The 23,009-nt window shown below is 48.7% G+C and overlaps 1 protein-coding gene across 1 annotated transcript in view; it reads left to right on the forward strand.

Moving 5' to 3' along the window:
• Positions 1-23,009, forward strand: part of LOC143817402 (piwi-like protein 1) — a 128,251-nt gene that overhangs the window by 50,323 nt on the left and 54,919 nt on the right. The window contains exons 10-15 of the mRNA XM_077298795.1: positions 6,259-6,379; positions 7,249-7,366; positions 8,049-8,163; positions 8,918-9,105; positions 9,201-9,273; positions 9,354-9,554. Coding sequence (XP_077154910.1) covers positions 6,259-6,379; positions 7,249-7,366; positions 8,049-8,163; positions 8,918-9,105; positions 9,201-9,273; positions 9,354-9,554 — 816 coding nt within the window. The remainder of the gene's footprint in view (positions 1-6,258; positions 6,380-7,248; positions 7,367-8,048; positions 8,164-8,917; positions 9,106-9,200; positions 9,274-9,353; positions 9,555-23,009) is intronic.

The following is a 23,009-nucleotide window of genomic DNA, read 5'->3' on the forward strand; positions in this document are numbered from 1 at the left end:
AAATTTATCCAGATACTTCCGGAAGATATCATGCATAAAGGACTGAAACACTGAAGGGGCATTAGAGAGCCCAAAGGGCATCACCAAGTATTCAAAATGACCTTCGGGCGTATTGAATGCAGTTTTCCATTCATCTCCCTGCCTAATGCACACAAGGTTGTACGCACCACGAAGATCTATCTTGGTGAACCACTTGGCACCCTTAATCCGAGCAAACAAGTCTGACAATAATGGCAAAGGATACTGAAACTTAACAGTGATTTTATTCAGAAGCCGATAGTCTATACAAGGTCTCAAAGACCCGTCTTTCTTGGCCACAAAAAAGAATCCCGCACCAAGAGGGGAAGAGGATGGACGAATATGCCCCTTCTCCAAAGACTCCTTGACATAAGAACGCATCGCGGCATGCTCGGGTACTGACAAATTAAATAATCGTCCCTTAGGAAATTTACTGCCAGGAATCAAATCTATAGCGCAGTCGCAGTCCCTATGAGGAGGAAGAGCACTGGACCTGGACTCACTGAATACATCCTGATAGTCACACAAATACTCAGGAACTTCTGAAGGAGTAGAAGTAGCAATAGACACCGGCGGAGAATTGCAATGAATTCCCTGACAACCCCAACTCGACACAGACATAGCCTTCCAATCCAAAACAGGATTATGGGTCTGTAACCATGGCAGACCTAAAACGACCAAATCATTCATTTTATGCAGAACAAGAAAACGAATCACCTCCCGATGTTCAGGAGTCATGCACATGGTCACTTGTGTCCAATACTGCGGTTTATTTTCCGCCAGTGGCGTAGCATCAATTCCTCTGAGAGGAATAGGAACTTTTGAAGGCTCCAAAACAAAACCACAGCGCTTGGCAAACGAAAAGTCCATAAGACTCAGGGCAGCACCTGAATCCACAAATGCCATAACAGGGTAGGAAGACAATGAACAAATTAAAGTCACAGACAAAATAAATTTAGGCTGCAAATTACCAATGGTGACAGGACTGACAGCCTTGGTTAGGCGTTTAGAGCATGCTGATATAACATGTGTAGAATCACCACAGTAAAAACACAACCCATTCTGACGTCTATGATTTTGTCGTTCGGTTCTAGTCAGGATTCTGTCACATTGCATTGAGACAGGTGTCCGTTCAGACAACACCGCGAGAGGATTAGCGGATTTGCGCTCCCGCAAACGCCGATCAATCTGAATAGCCAGCGCCATAGAATCATTCAGACTTGTACGAATTGGAAAACCCACCATCACATTCTTAATGGCTTCAGAAAGGCCATTTCTGAAATTTGCGGCCAGAGCACATTCATTCCATTGAGTAAGCACGGACCATTTCCGAAATTTTTGGCAGTACACCTCAGCTTCATCCTGGCCCTGAGAGATAGCCAGTAGAGCTTTTTCTGCCTGAATTTCAAGATTAGGCTCCTCATAAAGCAATCCGAGCGCCAGAAAAAACGCATCAACATCTGCCAATGCCGGATCTCCTGGCGCCAAGGAGAAAGCCCAATCCTGAGGGTCGCCACGTAAGAAGGAGATAACAATTTTAACTTGCTGAGCTGAATCTCCAGATGAACGAGGTTTCAAAGATAGAAACAATTTACAATTATTCCTAAAATTCCTAAATTTAAATCGATCTCCAGAGAACAGCTCAGGAATAGGTATCTTAGGCTCTGACATAGGACTGCTAACAACAAAATTCTGAATGCCCTGCACTCGTGCAGCAAGCTGATCCACACTAGTAATCAAGGTCTGAACATTCATGTCTGCAGCAAAGCTTCAAGCCACTCAGAGATAAAGGGGAGGAAGAAAGGAAAAAAAAAAAAAAAACTCAGAACTTCTTTTCTTTTAATCCCACTTCAGCAATGCATTAACTATTAACGGCCTGGCATACTGTTATGATCCCAATGGCAAGGGATCTCCGAGATTAAAGCAAAGTCTACAAACATAAATACCAGCTAATAGGGAAGTGGTAACTAGGCTGACCATATAGCTGATCCTAGCACAAACCCTAACAGTAGCCGGGGAACGTGCCTACGTTGATCCTAGACGTCTCGCGCCAGCCGGAGAACTAACTAACCCTATCAGGGAAAATAAGACCTCTCTTGCCTCCAGAGAAAAGACCCCAAAGAAATACAAGCCCCCAACAAATAATAACGGTGAGGCAAGAAGAAAAGACAAACGTAAGAATGAACTAGATTTTAGCAAAGAGAGGCCCACTGACTAAATAGCAGAAGATGGTAAGATGACTTATATGGTCAGCAAAAAATCCTGCAAAATATCCACGCTGAATATCCAAGAACCCCCAAACCGACTAACGGTGAGGGGGGAGAATATCAGCCCCCTAGAGCTTCCAGCGATATCAGGAATCACATTTTGTACAAGCTGGACAAAAATAAGAACAATGCAAATAAACAAAAGTAAGAAAGCAGGACTTAGCTTATCTTGCAAAGAACCAGGACCTGAAGACAGGAGCAAACAGAAATGAACTGATTACAATGATGCCAGGCACTGGACTGAGAATCCAGGAAGTTTAAATGGCAACACCCCAGGCGTAACGAAGCAGGTGAGTACCAACCTGGGAAAAGACAATCCAAGTGCCAAACCACAAGAGACCACAAGAGGGAGCCAAAAAGTATAGTTCACAACACCTGGGTTCTAACCCAGGCAGGGCTCTCGCCGGATGTCATTGGAACCATGATCAGGGCACGGAAGCCAGCCTCTGCCAAGATTTATTACCGTATCTGGAAAGCCTTCTTTACCTGGTGCGAATCTAGTGGCCAGACCCCACTCCCTTATTCCCTACCCAAAGTACTTGGTTTTCTCCAATCGGGTCTGGAGGCCAGGCTGTCATTGGGCTCGCTTAAGAGCCAGGTGTCAGCCCTCTCAGTGCTTTTTCAAAGGCGCATTGTTACCAAGCCGCAAGTAAGGACTTTCCTTCAGGGGGTTTCCCGATTGGTTCCCCCCTACAGACGACCACTAGAAACGTGGGACCTCAACCTGGTCCTGACTGCATTGCAGGAACCAGCCTTCGAACCCCTTAAGGAGGTCCCGCTCCGCCTTCTCTCCCAGAAGGTGGTTTTCCTGGTGGCAATCACCTCGCTACGCAAGGTGTCTGAACTGACAGCACTCTCCTGCAGACGGCCCTTCCTGGCCTTTCACCAGGACAAGGTAGTTCTTCGTACGGTCCCATCTTTCCTTCCGAAGGTTGTGTCCAACTTCCATCTCAATGAGGAAATTTCACTACCATCCCTTTGTCCGGTTCCGGTTCATAGTGGAGAAGGCTCTGCATACGCTTGACCTTGTCAGGGCATTGCGTATATACGTGTCTAGGACTGCGTCCTTCCGGAGGTCTGATTCTCTTTTTCTCCTTCCAGAAGGCGGCCACAACGGTCTGCCAGCTTCCAAAGCTACCCTTGCCAGGTGGATCAAATCCACCATACAAGAGTCCTACCGCCTTAAGAATTCTCCTCTTCCAGCCGGTATTACAGCACACTCTACACGGGCGGTAGGGGCCTCCTGGGCCATTTGGCACCAGGCTTCGGCACAAAGTGTGTAAGGCGGCCACTTGGACTAGCCTACACACGTTTACTAAACACTACAGGGTTCATACCCAGTCCTCAGCTGACGCGAGCCTGGGTAGATGTGTTCTGCAGGCGGCGGTGCCCTAAGTATAGGGGCCTGTCTGCACAATATTCGTCCATTGCTTCCCACCCAGGGACTGCTTTAGGACGTCCCATGGTCCTGTGTCCCCCAATGAGGCGACAGAGTAAAGGAGATTTTTGTGTACTCACCGTAAATCTTTCTCTTAGCCTCTAATTGGGGGACACCGCTCCCACCCTGTTGCCCTTTTTCGGGCTGTTACTGTTGAGTTCTCATGTTGTTCTTTGAGCTCGTACATAGTGTCCTCCTTATAGGCATGTCTATGTTATTCATGTTACGTTCCTCCTACTGCTTTTGCACAAAACTGGAGAAGGCTGATGCCGTCCAGGGGTGTATACTGCAGAGGAGGAGCCACAGTTAATCTTTTTCAGATTATGCATAGTGTCGCCTCCTAGTGGACAGCAGCATAACACCCATGGTCCTGTGTCCCCCAATTAGAGGGTAAGAGAAAGAGAGATTTTACGGTGAGTACACAAAAATCTCCTTTTTTTGTGCCTTTCGGCATCAGGCGTCAGCACAAGAAGTCTGCAAGGCTGTAACTTGATACAGCCTACGCTCTCAGACTTCTGCACAAATGGCCCTCGCAGATGTATTTTGCAAGCAGCGGTAGCGCAACTTTAGTCAGTTGGTACATGGGGTTAGATCTGTGATGTGATTCCCCACCCAAGGACTGCTTTGGGACATCCCATGGTCTGTAAAGGCACAGATGATTGGCCTCGGGGAGACCAAAACATCCCCGAGGCCAATCATCTGTGCCTTTACAGCCTTTTACTAGGCACTGCTCCTAATAGCCAGATTCCTACTCCACACTGATGAGGGGCAAACACCCCGAAACAGCTGTCTGTGGATGGATACCATGCTTGGCATAGGTGGTTTTCCTTTATTGGATGCTGCCCTTCCCGTGGTTGTTCCTTCCCGGGGAAAGGTCTGGCTATTCACTGCTTGCGTTGAGAAACACGTGATGGTGTCTCCGCAGCTATCCTACATGCATCCCATGGTCTGTGTCCCCCAATGAGGCGTAGGGGAAATAGGGATTTTTGTGTACTAACCGTAAAATCTTTTTCTCCGAGCCAATCATTGGGGGACACAGCACCCACCCTGTTAATCTTTTGGATTGCGCTTGGTTTTTCTTTAATCTGATATGAAATTTATGATCTCCTACTGCTTTTGCACCGAACTGGTTCTCTGGGAGCCAGCAGGAGGGTGTGTACTGCAGAGGAGGAGCTAACGTTTTGTTTCAACTTGGTGTCCTCCTAGTGGCAGCAGCATAACACCCATGGTCTGTGTACCCCAATGATTGGCTCGGAGAAAAGGATTTTACGGTGAGTACACAAAAATCCCTATTTTCAGTTAGCCAGGAGTCACTGACTGTTATCTACATGTTGACTTTTGAATTTTTCTTTCTGGTTCGTCAAGAAAACAGACTTTTGGTAACATTATCCTGTAATACTGACTTGTAAGTTGAAATTTGATGTAACGTATTGTGCTGTTATCCTGGGCAACTATAGGCGCATAATAATTGAACAATAATGTTTGCTGAAATGTTGATTACACATTGTCCAGGCCAGCTGGCTTGTTGACTTGCAAAACAGGAGGAAAAACTGTGCAAATAGATGAAATAATTAAACAATGCGAGTTGACCATGTCACCATTCTTCCCCTTTACCTCTGGATGTTTGAAGGACAGTTGTTAACTATAAAGAGGACATAAGCGCCTCTATAAGATATATCTTCGTAAACAGATATACATCCAGACAGCCAAGAGATCTGAAGAACCAGAAACTCTCTACAGGACAGCAGCCAGGACATCATGGCTCCATCACGAGGGACACAGATTTGACATTCTTCTGGATGTCAGCTTAGAGGACCCCGGCCCCCGCTGAAAGAATGCAGATCTGCTCCATTCACTATCGCTGAACAATGGATACGTTTGGGTTAGTCAGGATTTGGACCCACCGGTCACCTGAGCTCCATGGATACGTTTATGAAAGCAAGTAATGGGACCCACCAGTCACCTGGCTCCATGGAGATTTTCGGAGAAGCCAGGTTGTGACCCTCTGGTCAACTGGCCTTCTGCCTCAATGGACTGTCGTCTTCCTAAGCTTGTCAATACCTCCTTTCTGTGCGTGCCACAGGTGGGGGTAGTCTGTCCTGGAAGCAGGAAGTCCCAGCTGCTTTAATCTTAATCCCGGTGAATCGGCAGAAAGGTGAGACTCTGTAATTTGCACCATCTCGGGTATTCATGTGTTTTGGCTAGCGGATCAGGGCACCTGCTGACCTCCCATCCCCACCCCTCCTCCCCGTTTCTCCACAGAAGGCTCAGAGAAAAATATTTTACGGTAAGCACCCAAAATCATCTTCTCTTCGATTCGGCTCAAATATCCCCACTACATCTTGCATGGAGCTGTGCTGTCCTGGCTGGGTGCACAGTTGCAATAGGAGCTGAAAATGAAGCGATAGAGCGAGTTTTTAAACTTCTTTTTTTAAAAAGAATTTTGCTTATGGGTGATCTTTTATTATTTGCTGGTGACTTGGACAAAGCTCTGATAACTGAGTCGTCCTGCTGTTTATTTTGCATCGCCCTCAGCAATACAATGAACAAGTGGAGGACATGAGCCAGCCGCTAATCGTGAACATCCCCCGGAGGCCCAAGCCGGGAGCCGAAAACGGAGCCATCGTACTGGTGCCAGAGTTATGTAACCTAACAGGTGAGCGCAGTCCCTGGCAGGTTACTAGCAGAGCTCGCTGACTACGCCACAGTTACCTCTGTGATTGTAAATGGTGGCTAAATAGCTATAAGGCTGGATCTGTGTCCAACATTGGTCCAAGTGCTGACTGCTCTGTCTGTACTGGCCGCGGACCTCCGGTCTTGGCCTCAGCTGACCGTAGACATATATAAGGTCTGGACATCGCAGGGTGTTCACCGACCAATAATGTCATAGGTGTGAGAACAGCCTAAAGTAAAGCTCAAGAAGGTGGTGGGAACGGTCGCAAATGCAATATTAATGCCTTTCCACAAATGGACGTCCTGGGAAGGGTCTTCACATGAGGAGCTGTGCTAGATTATATAGCCAGCATCTGTCTCTGACAGTCGTGGCCGTCCTGTTTGAGTTCCTGTTGCTGCTGTTAACCATTTAAATGCCGCTGACAATCTCCGATAGCAGCATTAAACGGTGCGCATGCTCGTCCTCGATCCCTGAAGCTTCCTGACGTGGAATTTTCACAATATGCTGCAGTACTGTGGTGTAGCACAAATGATTGGAGGTTGAAGTCCCCGAATAAACTTCAAAATAATGTAGAAAATTAAAGGAAAACGTTTTTAGAAATACGTAAAGAATTTTAAAAAAAAAAGAAGAAAAAAAATTCTTTCCCCCCCCCCGCACATTTTACCCTGTTTAAGAAGAACAAGAAACAAACCCTGATTTGGTCTGCCCTGTCCGCTGTATGGCTGGTATCTTGCAGATCGCTAGGGATCCCCTCCTGAAATGCGCCGGTCCCAGTTATGCCTCCCGGGGCTCCTCACCAGGAGGCAGCTGCTTGTATTCTCATCTCTTGCCGCTTCATCTTTATAACACAGGTCTGACCGACAGAATGAGAAACGACTTCAACGTCATGAAAGACCTGGCCGTTCACACTCGCTTACCACCAGACCAGAGGGAGCGGCAGGTTGGGAAGTTCCTGAATTACATACACAAGTAAGTAGCCACGGTGGCTGGTAAGGGCCGTCTGCCTCTGACCTGGGCCCCTTTTATTGGGCAAGGTGAGTTTGGTTAGAAGCCATGTCTTGGGTTTGCTGTAGTTTCAAAATTGGTTCCCCATCGAGGCTGTGAGTGACTCAGTACGGAGGCTCCTGATAGCGGCCTCAGCTCTCAGTATGATTGGCACATGACTGAACAGCTCATATAAGCTGGAATTTCTGAGATGTTGACCCTTCAGCCTGATTACAGCAGTAGATCGGAGACATTCCTCTATTGCTTTGCTCGCTACTTGACTACAAACAGAGGGATACCTTGCGTAATGAGAGAAAAATAAGACCGCATAACAAGAGATGTGTGACCACAGTTTGATGCTTACGTAACCCAATACATGTTTCGCCGTTGCTTCCTCCGGGGAACCACACCTCCAGAAGAAGAAACGGCGAAACACATTCTGAGATGGTAAAGCCATATACTGGGGAAAGGCAGCTCTTGTGGTCCCTAAAGCTGCTGGATAGTCTCATCTGGATCCAATAGACGTAATGGCCATTCCTGACGGTGGGGTCCTGTTCTAAAGATAGATACAGTGCCAATAGAGCACCAGCACTTAAGACATTGGGCTCCTTCCTTTCCCCACCCAGTAGTGATGAGTCCGGGGATTGTATTTTTCTCCTGTCTTTAGGGACGAGAGCGTTCAGAAAGAGCTACGTGACTGGGGGCTGAATTTCGATACCGAACTCTTACAGTTCGAAGGGAGAATCGCACCTCCGGAAAAAATCCTGCAAAGAGACAGAACTGTGAGTATTTAGGTTGAGTGGACGCACCACAATACCTTCCCATTCCCTCTCCACTACTTACTTATTTATATTTTTTTATATTATTTTCATCTTCATCGCCATAGGAGGGCTTGTATTTTGCAGGATGAGATGTAGTTTTGAAGGATAAAAATTAAATTGCACTGAACGTGAATACAAGGAAAAAGGGTATAAATTCTACAGTGTCCGCAGTGTTAACAATGGCCTGGAAACAATTCTGCAGGCCCGTACTTGTAAGGAAAATATAACACTAAGTGTTTTTTTGTTTTTTGTTTTTTTTTAGACTTTTTCACCTTTTCTATTTTATGTTTTACATTGATCCGAGTGATGACTTGATTTTTTTTTTCCCAATTAGCTGTGATTATAAAATGCACGTTACATTTCAGGAGGCGTTTGTATAAAAAAATTTTGAGTAGGTTTTTTTTTTTTTTTTTTGGTTTTGGATAATATTCCAGGGCCCAATAGTGCTTTGTGGGGTCTTCTTGAGCTGCAGCCTGGATTCTTTCCTTCTTTTGACTCATTTTTCACCTTTTTCAGAGGCTGTTTGGGAGTCCGACACAGACTGCCCCTGGCCAAGCCTTCCCCACCAGCTTTCTTGTCTCTAAGCCAGGTTGACTCTTGGTTGCCCACTACTTTGCACAGACCTGTCGTGTAACTCCGGCTGCTGAGAATCTGGGTGACGACCTCCCGGAGATCCTGCACTGAGGTGTAATTTGTGATTTCGGATTATTTGCAGGCAGAATATAATCCACAGTTTGCTGACTGGTCGCGAGAGTTGAGGGGTGCCGTCCTGATCAGCCCCCGAGATCTGAATAATTGGCTGCTCTTTTACACCCGGAGAAATTACGACGCGGCGAACGCTCTTCTGCAGAACTTGTTCAAGATCACACAGCAAATGCACATCAAGATGAACCGGGCGGTGCTGTGAGGCTCGGGGGGGCTCTGCCAGGGGGGCTCAGCCGAGGGGCTCGCACAGTGTGGGTCTTACACCATACGTTTTCTTTTTAACTTTTCTAAAGGGTTGAAGTCGAGGACACTGTGGGAGGATATTTACAGGCCTTCCAGCAGAACATTACAGACCACACCGAGATGGTGGGTAGATATTGGACTGGGTGGAGACGTGACCAGCAAGAATGTCCGAAATGTCCCTATGATCTGTCTCTGCTCTCCAGGTCGTCTGTATCCTGTCCAGCATTAATAAGATGAAGTACGACGCCATCAAGAAGCACCTGTGCGTGGACTTCCCCATCCCCAGCCAGTGCGTCGTCGCCAGGACCTTGAGCAAACCCCAGACTGTCCTCTCCGTCTGCACCAAAATCGCCTTACAGATGAACTGCAAGTTAGGAGGAGAGCTGTGGACAGTGGAGATGCCGGTACGTGTGTCCTTACACCTATACATGGTCTCCTCTTCCCCCATGTGGCGAGGAGCAGGGAACCTTGACCCCTCCATGTGGCAGTACCAATAATCCATGCACAGTAAAATCCAATTGTCACGGATCCCTTCTCCGTGGTGTTGTTGAGGGAGGATCTGGAGTGACCCTTCATGGTTGACTCGGTGATTTTCAAATTGATCCACAGGGCGTTGCCAGCAACTGAGAATGACAAGACAGAGACATGTCTCTGTTTGGGGGGATCAACGTCAAATCCCTAATCCCGTTTATTGTGTTGCACTTTTCATAATCTTAGCAAGTTCTACTTCAACCAATCAACATAAGAACACGCTCACAGTTTTCCTAACCTATAAGAATGCAGGAACAGCCTGTACGTCAAGGTCTCGTAGAACGATACACCTTCAGTCTCATGCTCTTGTTCAAACTAGAACAATCAAGCTCTCATAACAACTATGAACTTTAGCCTAGTAACAGAATTTATCTCAAAACAGCAAAATGGAGTCGAAAAGCACAAAATAAAGTCTGCTTTAATTTTGATCTTGGTTTAACCCTTCACATTCCTCCCTAGATACATTTTGTTAACTAATATGTAGCATCAGAGGTACTATCCCGAGCTATAAGCTCGAGGGGTAAGGTCTTCACATGACTGGTGCCATGTTACCAGCCATGGCTGTTGCGGCGCACCCGTCCCCCCTGTATGCTACAATTTACGGATAACAATTTTTGATGACGGTGGAGGAGGTCTTTTGAAGGTAGCCATACGCTTGGCTTCAGCATCTTCATCAGGTAACTTTGTGAAATTGTTGTAGAGAAGAGCAGGGGTGGCAACGCTTTTGGTATCATCATTAGTTGTTCTAGTGCAGAATCTCCTAATGCATACATAAATACACCAAAGAACAAGTTTTAGTATTACATACATGACAAGGATAAAGGCAGCGATGTGTAACAAACTTTGCAAGATTCCAGCTATCCAGCCCCTAAGTCCCTTAAACCAATTGGCTGGATTAAGAAAGGAGAAGGTGTCTGCCCACCAACTGTCCTTATTACGGTCATTGTCTTTATCATATTGATCTCTGAGTCTTTGAATGTCTTCTAACTTTAACTTCATAGTGCTATTGGGATCTGTATAATGACCGCAAGCGGGTCCAATAACCAGACACATACCACCCTGTGCTGCTGTTAAGTAATCCAGTACTACAGTATGTTGATTAGTGACTATGAAGAGTTGGTTTTGGACAGCAACAGTAGTATTAAGTATTATGCCCCATTATCTGCCACTAGTCTGTTTAACCAGCTTGCAGTGCGATGCGTGAATCCACGTCGGTCTCCCTTCCAGCTTTACTGACATAGGAGTAATGAGGAGGACTTGATAAGGACCGTCATACAAGGGTTCCCGTCCGTGTTTTCTGACATGCCTTTTCACGGGGGGGGGGTTCTTTCTAGGGCTCCCAGCATACCTGGTCGTCGCTTGCACCCAGATTGCAGCAGCACGACCCGGGATTGCAGGCAGCCACATTTCTTTCTTCCCATGCAGCAGCTGCGGCCTCTCTGCCTTCTATTCCAGCGCGGGGCCTTTACAGGCTGCCGCGCCGCTTCCTACGGCGGCCACTCCACCTTCTCCAGTGGGACAGCCCTGACAGGCTGTCGTGCCGCTTCGTCCTGTTGCGCACTGCTCCGGTGCCGCGGTATTTATGGGACCACACTACCTTCTCCAGCGCGACAGTCCTGACAGGCTGCCGCGCCGCTTCTCCCTGCGGCGCACTGCTCCGGCGCCGCGGGTTTCAAGGCGGCTGCTCTATCCTCTCCAGCGTGACAGCCTTGGCAAGCTGCCACACCACTTTTCTAACTGCGGTGCCGCGGCTCTTTCTTCCGGCGGTCACCGGCCTCTATTTTAGGCCCCGGCTTCTGCCCGGGCCTACTTCCAGCGCCGCGCTCTGACCACTTCCGCCTTCATCGGGCGGGCTTTCTCCCGCCCTACAATCTGTCCTGCGCTCTCCGCCCACCGGCGCAATCTTGGTGCTCCTGGGTGCACGGCTGTCTCCGCCCCCCCTCTACGCCGCTGCTTGGTGCCACACATCGCGCTATGTCCCTTCCAGAGCGCACATTCCTGCGCCCTTTCAGCGGTCACCATCTGCGGTTCAGATTGCAGCAGGAGCTCAACGTTTCTCCGGAGGTGCACCCGCAAGCCGGGCAGCTTCCTCCACCTGTAATCCGTTTTTTCGTCTGCCGTGAGTAGCTCTGCACTGCAGACTGACACTCCCCTCTGCCCCCCTGTCCCCTAACCCTCTGGCATTTTCTTCAGGGACCTTTCAAAATGTCTACCTCTGAGGGAGGCCGCTCTCGTCCTCCTACCTCTTCTGTTGTGGATTCTGTTTGTGGGCTCCCTCTGGTGGTTACTGCTCGTACTGGCTGACTTTGGTGGGTTGCGGCCTTTGGTTTCCACCTGTCCATCAGTGGCTGGGTGTTTCCTATTTTACCTGGCCTTTCTGTCATTTCCCTTGCCGGCTATCAATGTGTTCAGATGTGCTCTGTTTGGTTCCTGCCTACCTGCTCCCAGATCTTTCAGGATAAGCTAAGTGCTGATTTTCAGTTGTTTGGTTTTTGGTCCAGCTTGCTTAGAATGTCTCTATGCTAGCTGGTTGCTCTAGTGGACTGAGGTTCTCCCCATGTGCCATGAGTTGGCACATGGGTTCTTGTAATCTCAGGATGGTTTTTTTGATTAGGGTTTTTTGCTGACCGCTCAGTCCCCTTTTGTATCGCTCTGCTTTCTAGTTTACAGCGGGCCTCAATTTGCTAAAGCTATATACATCATCTCTATGTGTGTGCCTTCCTCTCATTTCACCGTCAATACATGTGGGGGGCAACTATACCTTTTGGGGTTAATTCCTCTGGAGGCAAGTGAGGTCTTTGTTTTCTCTGTAGTACTAGTTAGCTCTTAGGCTGGTGCGTGGCGTCTAGAACCAACGTAGGCACGCTCCCTGGCTATCTCTAGTTGCGTTTGTCAGGCGTAGGGCAGCGGTCAGCCCAGGTTCCATCACCCTAGAGCTCGTCCGATATTTGTTTTACTTTGCTTGTCCTGTGCTATCCCTAGCCATTGGGGATTCATGACAGTATAGCCGGCCCACAAAGTGTTAATTGTTAGGGCTGAAGCAGGAGAAAAAGAAGTGTTCAAGGGAAATTTTTTTTTTTTTTTCCTTCAGAGTTTTGCTGCCTAGCCCTTAATTGCTGTCTAGCTGCTTCTTACCTCCTCTTAACCCTTGAATGGCTCTGATCTTAGCTGTTTATCATGGATGTCCAGAGTTTGGCTTCCAGCCTGAGTAATCTCGCGGCAAAGGTTCAAAACATACAGGATTTTGTGGTTCACACTCCCATGTCTGAACCTAGAATTCCTATTCCAGAGTTTTTTTCTGGAGATAGATCTACCTTCCTGAATTTCAGGAACAATTGTAAATTGTTTCTCTCTTTGAAATCTCGCTCCTCTGGAGACCCTGCTCAACAGGTCAAGATTGTTATATCGTTCCTACGGGGCGACCCTCAGAATTGGGCATTTGCATTGGCACCAGGGGATCCTGCATTGCTCAGTGTGGATGCGTTTTTTCTGGCATTGGGATTGCTCTATGAGGAACCTAACCTAGAGATTCAGGCTGAAAAGGCTTTATTAGCCCTCTCTCAGGGGCATGATGAAGCGGAAATATATTGTCAGAAATTTCGGAAATGGTCGGTGCTTACTCAGTGGAATGAGTGCGCCCTGGCTGCAAACTTCAGAAATGGTCTTTCTGAGGCCATTAAGGATATTATGGTGGGGTTCCCTGCGCCTACAGGTCTGAATGAGTCTATGGCTATGGCCATTCAGATTGATCGGCGTTTACGGGAGCGCAAACCCGTGCACCAGTTGGCGGTGTCTTCTGAACAGGCACCTGAGACTATGCAATGTGATAGAATTCAGTCCAGAAGTGAACGGCAAAATTATAGGCGGAAAAATGGTTTGTGTTTTTATTGTGGTGATTCAGCTCATGTTATATCAGCATGCTCTAAACGCACAAAAAGGGTTGATAAATCTTTTGCCATTGATACTCTGCAGTCTAAGTTCATTTTGTCTGTGACTCTGATTTTTTCACTGTCTTCCATTTCCGTCGATGCCTATGTGGATTCAGGCGCTGCCCTGAGTCTTATGGATTGGTCATTTGCTAAACGCTGCGGTTTTAGTCTAGAGCCTCTGGAAGTTCCTATTCCTCTGAAGGGAATTGATTCTACACCATTGGCTATAAATAAACCGCAGTATTGGACACAAGTGACCATGCGCATGACTCCCGTTCATCAGGAGGTGATTCGCTTCCTTGTACTGTATAATTTACATGATGTACTAGTGCTTGGTCTGCCATGGTTACAAACTCATAATCCTGTCCTGGACTGGAAAACAATGTCTGTGCTAAGCTGGGGATGTCAGGGGGTTCATGATGATGCACCTCCGATTTCTATCGCTTCATCTACTCCTTCGGAGATCCCTGCGTTTTTGTCGGATTATAGGGATGTTTTTGAGGAGCCTAAGCTCAATTCGCTCCCTCCTCATAGAGAGTGTGACTGTGCTATAGAATTAATTCCTGGCAGTAAGTTCCCTAAGGGTTGTTTATTTAATCTGTCACTGCCAGAGCATACTGCTATGCGGAATTATATTAAGGAGTCCTTGGAAAAGGGACATATTCGTCCATCTTCGTCCCCTCTGGGAGCAGGTTTTTTTTTCGTGGCAAAAAAAGATGGTTCCTTGAGGCCTTGTATAGATTATCGCCTTCTGAATAAGATTACAGTCAAATACCAGTATCCATTGCCATTATTTACTGATTTGTTTGCTCGCATTAAGGGGGCTAGGTGGTTCACTAAAATAGATCTTCGCGGTGCGTATAATCTGGTGCGGATAAAACAGGGTGATGAGTGGAAAACCGCATTTAATACGCCTGAGGGCTATTTTGAGTATTTGGTAATGCCTTTTGGACTCTCCAATGCTCCGTCAGTCTTTCAGTCCTTTATGCACAATATTTTCCGTGAATATCTGGATAAGTTTATGATTGTGTATTTGGATGATATTTTGGTGTTTTCTGATGACTGGGAATCTCATGTTCTACAGGTCAGGAAGGTGTTTCAGGTTTTGCGGGCCAATTCTCTGTTTGTGAAGGGCTCAAAGTGTCTCTTCGGAGTCCAGAAGATTTCTTTTTTGGGGTACATTTTTTCTCCTTCTACTATTGAGATGGATCCCGTTAAGGTTCAGGCTATTTGTGACTGGACACAACCTACATCTGTTAAGAGCCTTCAGAAGTTCTTGGGGTTTGCTAATTTTTATCGTCGGTTCATTGCTAATTTTTCCAGTATTGTTAAACCTTTGACTGATTTGACTAAAAAGGGTGCTGATGTTGCTGATTGGTCTCCTGCGGCCGTGGAGGCCTTTTGGGAACTTAAGCGCCGGTTTTCTTCTGCTCCTGTGTTGTGTCAACCAGATGTTTCACTTCCTTTTCAGGTGGAGGTTGATGCTTCCGAGATTGGAGCGGGGGCGGTTTTGTCACAGAGAAGTTCTAATGGCTCGGTGATGAAGCCATGTGCTTTCTTCTCTAGAAAATTCTCGCCCGCCGAGCGCAATTATGATGTGGGTAATCGGGAGCTTTTGGCCATGAAGTGGGCATTTGAGGAGTGGCGTCATTGGCTTGAGGGTGCTAAACATCGCGTGGTGGTCTTGACTGATCACAAGAATCTCATTTACCTTGAGTCTGCCAGGCGTTTGAATCCTAGACAGGCTCGTTGGTCGTTATTTTTTTCTCGTTTCAATTTCGTGGTTTCATACCTGCCAGGTTCAAAGAATGTGAAGGCAGATGCTCTTTCCAGGAGTTTTGTGCCTGACTCTCCTGGAGACACTGGGCCTGCTGGTATCCTTAGGGATGGGGTAATATTGTCCGCCGTATCCCCAGACTTGCGACGCGCATTGCAGGAGTTTCAGGTGGATAAACCGGATCGATGTCCACCAGAAAGACTGTTTGTTCCGGATGATTGGACCAGTAGAGTCATCTCCGAGGTCCATTCTTCTGTGTTGGCTGGTCATCCTGGAATATTTGGTACAAGAGACTTGGTGGCCAGGTCTTTTTGGTGGCCTTCCTTGTCTAGGGATGTGCGTACCTTTGTGCAGTCTTGTGAAGTGTGTGCTCGAGCTAAGCCTTGCTGTTCACGGGCTAGTGGGTTGTTGTTATCATTGCCCATCCCGAAGAGGCCTTGGACGCACATTTCCATGGATTTTATTTCTGATCTCCCGGTTTCACAGAAAATGTCCGTTATCTGGGTTGTGTGTGACCGCTTTTCTAAGATGGTTCATTTGGTGCCCTTGCCTAAGTTGCCCTCCTCCTCTGAGTTGGTTCCTTTGTTTTTTCAGAACGTGGTTCGTTTGCATGGGATTCCGGAGAATATCGTTTCTGACAGGGGATCCCAGTTTGTGTCTAGATTTTGGCGGACGTTTTGTGCCAAGATGGGCATTGATTTGTCTTTCTCGTCTGCATTCCATCCTCAGACGAATGGCCAGACGGAGCGAACTAATCAGACCTTGGAAACCTATTTGAGGTGTTTTGTTTCTGCTGATCAGGATGACTGGGTTGCTTTTTTGCCACTGGCCGAATTTGCTCTTAATAATCGGGCTAGTTCTGCCACGTTGGTCTCTCCTTTTTTTTGTAATTCGGGGTTTCATCCTCGTTTTTCCTCTGGTCAGGGGGAATCTTCGGATTGTCCTGGAGTGGACGTGGTGGTGGACAGGCTACATCAGATTTGGAATCAGGTGGTGGACAATTTGAAGTTATCTCAGGAGAAGACTCAGCAGTTTGCTAATCGCCGTCGCCGCGTGGGTCCCCGACTTCTTGTTGGGGACTTGGTGTGGTTGTCTTCTCGTTTTGTCCCTATTAAGGTCTCTTCTCCTAAGTTCAAGCCTCGGTTCATCGGTCCTTATAGGATCTCGGAGATTCTTAACCCTGTATCTTTTCGTTTGGATCTCCCAGCATCGTTTGCTATTCATAATGTGTTCCATCGGTCGTTGTTGCGGAGGTATGAGGTGCCCGTTGTTCCTTCGGTCGAGCCTCCTGCTCCGGTGCTGGTGGAGGGAGAATTGGAGTATGTTGTTGAGAAGATCTTGGATTCTCGTGTTTCCAGACGCAAACTCCAGTATTTGGTTAAGTGGAAGGGTTATGGTCAGGAGGATAATTCCTGGGTGGTCGCCTCCGATGTTCATGCGACTGATTTGGTCCGCGCCTTCCATAGAGCTCACCCTGATCGCCCTGGGGGTTCTCGTGAGGGTTCGGTGACCCCTCCTCAAGGGGGGGGTACTGTTGTGGATTCGGTTTGTGGGCTCCCTCTGGTGGTTACTGCTGGTACTGGCTGACTTTGGTGGGTTGCGGCCTTTGGTTTCCACCTGTCCATCAGTGGCTGGGTGTTTCCTATTTTACCTGGCCTTTCTGTCATTTCCCTTGCCGGCTATCAATGTGTTCAGATGTGCTCTGTTTGGTTCCTGCCTACCTGCTCCCAGATCTTTCAGGATAAGCTAAGTGCTGATTTTCAGTTGTTTGGTTTTTGGTCCAGCTTGCTTAGAATGTCTCTATGCTAGCTGGTTGCTCTAGTGGACTGAGGTTCTCCCCATGTGCCATGAGTTGGCACATGGGTTCTTGTAATCTCAGGATGGTTTTTTTGATTAGGGTTTTTTGCTGACCGCTCAGTCCCCTTTTGTATCGCTCTGCTTTCTAGTTTACAGCGGGCCTCAATTTGCTAAAGCTATATACATCATCTCTATGTGTGTGCCTTCCTCTCATTTCACCGTCAATACATGTGGGGGGCAACTATACCTTTTGGGGTTAATTCCTCTGGAGGCAAGTGAGGTCTTTGTTTTCTCTGTAGTACTAGTTAGCTCTTAGGCTGGTGCGTGGCGTCTAGAACCAACGTAGGCACGCTCCCTGGCTATCTCTAGTTGCGTTTGTCAGGCGTAGGGCAGCGGTCAGCCCAGGTTCCATCACCCTAGAGCTCGTCCGATATTTGTTTTACTTTGCTTGTCCTGTGCTATCCCTAGCCATTGGGGATTCATGACACTCTTCCTCCGCTTCTTCTGCCTTAGTCAGATACTTTGCATGTTCGTCCTGTAACTGCAAACCTCCATCAGGTCAGTCCTCCCCACTCTCAGACCTGCAGCAACCCGATTGTTCCCACCGCCCAGGATCCCCCGGCTGCTCCGCTTGAGTGATACCCCCACCCCTAGCTGGGCCTCCTCTCTGTCACAATCGTTAGCGGATCTAACTCGGGTGTCCCAAACTCTGATGTCCGTGCTGGATCGATTACCCCTGCAGACCCCCGCAGTAGCCAGCGGGTCGCAGGAACCTCCGTCGGAGCCCTCCATTATAAGCCGCAAAAGGTCCAGACAGGAACGCCAGTCTGAGTCCTCTTCTCGCTCCATCTCGCCACACGGTCCTTCTCTGCCGTTGACTTCCCTCCCCCCCAGTCCTCCTCCCCTGAGTAGGCGAGGCGTTCGGAGGATGTTTCAGAGCTGGATTCGAACCAAATCGCTACCATGAGGGATATGGTTCAAAATCTCATTGGAGCGATAAATCAAACCTGTGGCATCAAGGAGTCCTCTATGGAACCCGCAGATCAGGCGGTTTTTTTTAGACGGGCTAAACCACCTTCCAAGTTTTTCGCTCCTCACCCGGAATTCGAGGAGATTATGACCAGAGAAAGAGAGAACCCTACCAGACGCTTTCAGAGAGGAAAGCGACTTGGCGTTTTATATCCCTTTTCTCCGGAGCTCACCGCTAATTGGATTGCTTCTCCTTCGGTGGATTCCCCAGTTTCCAGACTGTCCACCAACACGGTCCTTCCACTGTCTGGCGGAGCATCTCTGAAGGATTCTAACGATAGGGTCATAGAATCTTTCGCGAAGTCAGCCTTTGAAGCGGCCTCAGCTAGTCTTTGCCCGGCCTTTGCTTCCACTTGGGTTTCAAAATCCATATCCAAATGGGCCAAACAACTCCGTCGGGGCATTCTGGAGAGGGCTCCGCCCGGACAGCTGGCGGAACTTGCCAACCAGATTTCTCACGCGGGTGAATATCTGGTCTCAGCCTCCCTGGATGCCGCGTCTTGTGTGGCTCAGGCGTCCAGCAATGCGGTTGCCATCCGCCGGACCGTTTGGCTTAAGGCCTGGCAGGCGGATTTGTCTTCCAAAAAGTCCCTTACCAGCCTGCCTTTTCAGGGGTCACGTCTCTTTGGTTCTAAGCTGGACCAAATCATTAAGGACGCCACCCGGGGCACAAGTTCTCTTCTTCCCCAGGCTAAACCTCATCATCCTTCTCCCAGACATCAATTTCGGTCTTTTCTGCCTTTTCGTCGCTTCGCGGCGTCAAACTCCTTTCCCCAGCAGCAACAGAGAGGCCACAGGCACGTCAGGAGAAGACAGTATCCTTTAGGCCCACTCCTTCCTGGCACACTCGCTACTCCCAGGGTAGATCCTCCCGGTCCAGGACTGGAAGATCCATCTCGGCATGACTCTCGGCAAGACCCCAGCACACCTCCCAGGCTAGGCGGTCATCTCATCTTCTTCAGGGACGTCTGGATCTCATCAGTAGAGGACGCATGGGTCAGGGAAGTTGTATCCTCGGGATACAGAATAGAGTTCGTTTCACGACCCCGGGATCATTTCTTAGAATCCCGACCTCCAAGAGACCCCGCTCTAGTTCCGGGTTTCTTAGGAGCCATCGCTTCTCTCCTCAAAGCCGGGGTAATCTTTCCCGTTCCAGAAAAAGAACGGTTCACAGGTTTCTATTCAAACCTTTTTGTGGTACCGAAAAAAGATTGCAAGGTTCGTCCCATTCTGGATCTCAAATTACTGAACAAGAGAGTTCGTCTGAAGCACTTCAGGATGGAATCCCTTCGTTCGGTAATTGCTTTCATGGAGGCTCAGGAATTTCCGTGTTCCATAGATATTCAGGACGCCTACCTCCATGTCCCGATATTCCCGGGACATCACCGATTCCTGCGCTTTGCGGTGCTCCAGGAACATTTTCAGTTCGTCGCCCTACCGTTCGGTCTTGCAACCGCCCCAAGAGTTTTCACGAAGATTATGGCGGCGCTGATGGCCATCTTGAGGGTCAGAGGCCTGGTTCTGTTTCCATACCTCGACGACATCCTCAAGTCTCTGTCCTTCTCTCAGGCTCACGAAAGCCTGTCCATCGTTCTAGACACCCTAGCCCGTTTCGGGTGGCTGGTCAACCGGAAGAAGTCCTGCCTTATTCCTTCTCAGCGCATCATCTTTCTGGGCATGCTCTTCGACACTTGTCAGACCAAAGTCTGTCTTCCCGAAGACAAGAGATCCATCCTTCGTCGGGACATACGCTTGCTCCAGGGTCCTCGGCCTCCCTCCTTCCAATCGGATTTGAAGGTTCTGGGGAGGATGGTGGCAACATTGGAAGTGATTCCCTTCGCCCAATTTCATTCGCGACCCCTTCAGCAAGCCATTCTGTATCAGTGGGACAGGTCTGTCTTCTCCCTGGATCGTCCGATCCGACTCTCTCCCCGGGTCAAACGGTCTCTCGACTGGTGGCTGACATCACCTCTTATGTCCCAGGGCAGGTCCTTCCTTCCAGTTCACTGGCAAGTGGTGATGACGGACGCCAGCCTGCTCGGCTGGGGTGCGGTGTTTCGCCACCTGACTGTTCAGGGTCGTTGGTCGGCGCAGGAGTCAACTCTGCCCATCAATGTCTTCAAGATTCGGGCCATCTTTCTGTCCCTTCGTCACTGGGAAAGGATTCTCAGTGGTCTACCAATCCGAATCCAGACGGACAATGCCACGGCGGTGGCATATGTCAACCATCGGGGGGACTCGGAGCTCCTTGGCCTTGGCCGAGGTATCCAAGATCCTCCTCTGGCAGAGGCAACGGTTCCGGTGATATCCACGGTGCATATCCCCGGCGTGGACAGTTGGGCTGCCAACTTCCTCAGCCGCGAGGGTCTCGCGGCAGGGGAACGGTCCTTGCATCCGGAGGTTTTCCATCAGATTTGTCTTTGATGGGGGACTCCGGACGTGGACCTCACTGCGTCCCGAATGAACAGGAAGCTTCCTCGGTTCGTCTCCAGGTCTCGCGACCCCCTCGCGGTGGGCTTCGAAGCTCTGGCCATTCCTTGGTCGCAGTTCGTGCTGCCCTATCTGTTCCCACCCCTGCCCTTACTTCCCAAGCTGTTGAAAAAGATCAAAGCGGAAGGGGTGCCATGCATTCTGATCGCCCCGGATTGGCCCAGGAGAACTTGGTTCGCGGACATCATCAATCTTCTCGCGGACGCCCCTTGGCGCCTTCCAGACAGGTCCGATCTGCCACCCGAATTCTCGGTCGCTCAGTTTAACGGCGTGGCTGTTGAAACCGCAGTTCTAAGAGCGTCCGGCCTCTCGGACCGAGTGATTCACACCATGATCCAGGCTAGAAAGCCTTCATCTTCCAGGATTTACTACCGTACCTGGAAGGCTTATTTCCGTTGGTGCGAGTCCAACTCCGTTTCACCTATGTCCTTTTCCCTGCCCTCCGTTTTGGCCTTCCTTCAGGCAGGATTGGATTCGGGCCTTGCTCTTAGTTCCCTGAAGGGCCAGGTTTCTGCGCTCTCCATCCTTTTTCAGAAAACTTTATCTTCTCGGCCACAGGTTAAGACCTTCCTTCAAGGAGTGGCCCATGCTGTCCCTCCGTACAGGGCCCCTGTGGATTCATGGGATTTAAATCTGGTACTGGACGTTCTGAGGGTTTTCCAGCCTAGGCAAAAGGATTTTGCAGGCGGCAGTGGTGAGTCCTCTGACCTGATGGAAGTCTGTTTTTCCCACCCCAGGGGCTGCTTTTGGATTTCCCATGGTTCCTGTGTCCCCCAATGAGAGGCGATAGAGAAAACAGGATTTTTGGTTGCTTACCGTAAAATCTGTTTCTTGGAGCTTCCATTGGGGGACACAGCACCCTCCCATGTTATTCAGCTTCTCTTGTTCTATGGTCTGTGGCTGTTCTCACTTTTACAGTTCTCATGTTTGTGGTTATGGTTTTCAACCTTGTTATTTATCTCCTACTGCTTTCTCACTAACTGAAGTGTATGCCAGTCGGTGGGGTGTACACTGCAGAGGAGGAGCTAACTTTTTTTTGTGCATAGTGGCAGCCTCCTAGTGGCAGCAGCATACACCCATGGTTCCTGTGTCCCCTCAATGGAGGCTCCGAGAAACAGATTTTACGGTAAGCAACCAAAAATCCTGTTTTTCCAGAGACCATTGTCCGTACATGCTCCATCAGCCTTCCACTGCTTCACTTCTTCCTATGGGGACATTCTCTGCATCATCATTAAGCGGTCTTGTGGGGTCCGACAGAAAACCTCCATCTGTCATGGATCATCAGGTTCCTGTAGAGTCAGTGTTTCTTGTAACTGTTTACGCTGAGCGTGTGGTCACCATAGTTGGTATGGTCGGTTCAACGGGTAGGAGAGCAGCAGCTTTTGCTTGCATATCCGCAAAGGCGTTGCCAACAGTCTGTGGACTGTTCCTAGGACCGTGCGCCTTAACTTTGATAATGGCCACCTGGGTAGGTAATTTGAATGAGTCCATGAGGGTTTTAACAGTTTCAGAATTCTTCACTGGAGCTCCGAAATCATGAGCAATACCAAATGTATACTGTGAGTCCGTGTATATATTAGCCCTCCTGTCTTTGGCCAGAACACATGCAGTAGACAGAGCCTGAAGTTCTGCTTCTTGTGCTGACTGTGAGGGAGGGAGTGCAGCTCCGTGTGCTACAGTGTCTTCCGTAGTTACAGCGTATCCTTTGTGGAATCTGCCAAACTAATCAGCATATCTTGAACCATCCGTTTATAACACCAGATCAGGATTTGGAAATGGATTTTGGAAGCTGTCTCTTCAGTCAGAAGTTGGGAACAGTCATGTTGGAGGTAATACTCATCACTGCCATCCTTCTTGGGGACCGGCAGTAAAGTAGCGGGGTTGATTGTAGTCAGGCAAAAGGAGTGAACACTGCAGCCGCAAGTGTCGTTGTACAGTCAAATGTCTTGGCTGTTGGAGTGTCAGTATTGCCGCAATATCATGCGGGGCAAAAATGTGCGTCTCATGTCCAAGAATTATGTCTGCAGTCTTGTCAAGCAACGAGTGAGTGGCTAAACTGCCCTCATGCAATTTGGTGATGCACGGGCCACGGGGTCGAGGCGGGCTGAATAATAGCCCACTGGCCGTTGTCTATTGCCATGCGACTGTGTGAGTACCCCTGCTGCGTGTCCTTCATTCTCAGGCACATACAAATGGAACGGTCGAGTATAGTCCGGGATGCCCAAGGCAGGGGCGGAAGCAATAAGCCGCTTTAATTCAGAGAAGGCACGATAAAGGCTTTCCATACAAACCGTTGATCTTTTCTT

The sequence above is a fragment of the Ranitomeya variabilis genome, chromosome 3 (genome assembly GCF_051348905.1).
Source record: "Ranitomeya variabilis isolate aRanVar5 chromosome 3, aRanVar5.hap1, whole genome shotgun sequence".
Taxonomy (NCBI): Eukaryota; Metazoa; Chordata; class Amphibia; order Anura; family Dendrobatidae; genus Ranitomeya; species Ranitomeya variabilis.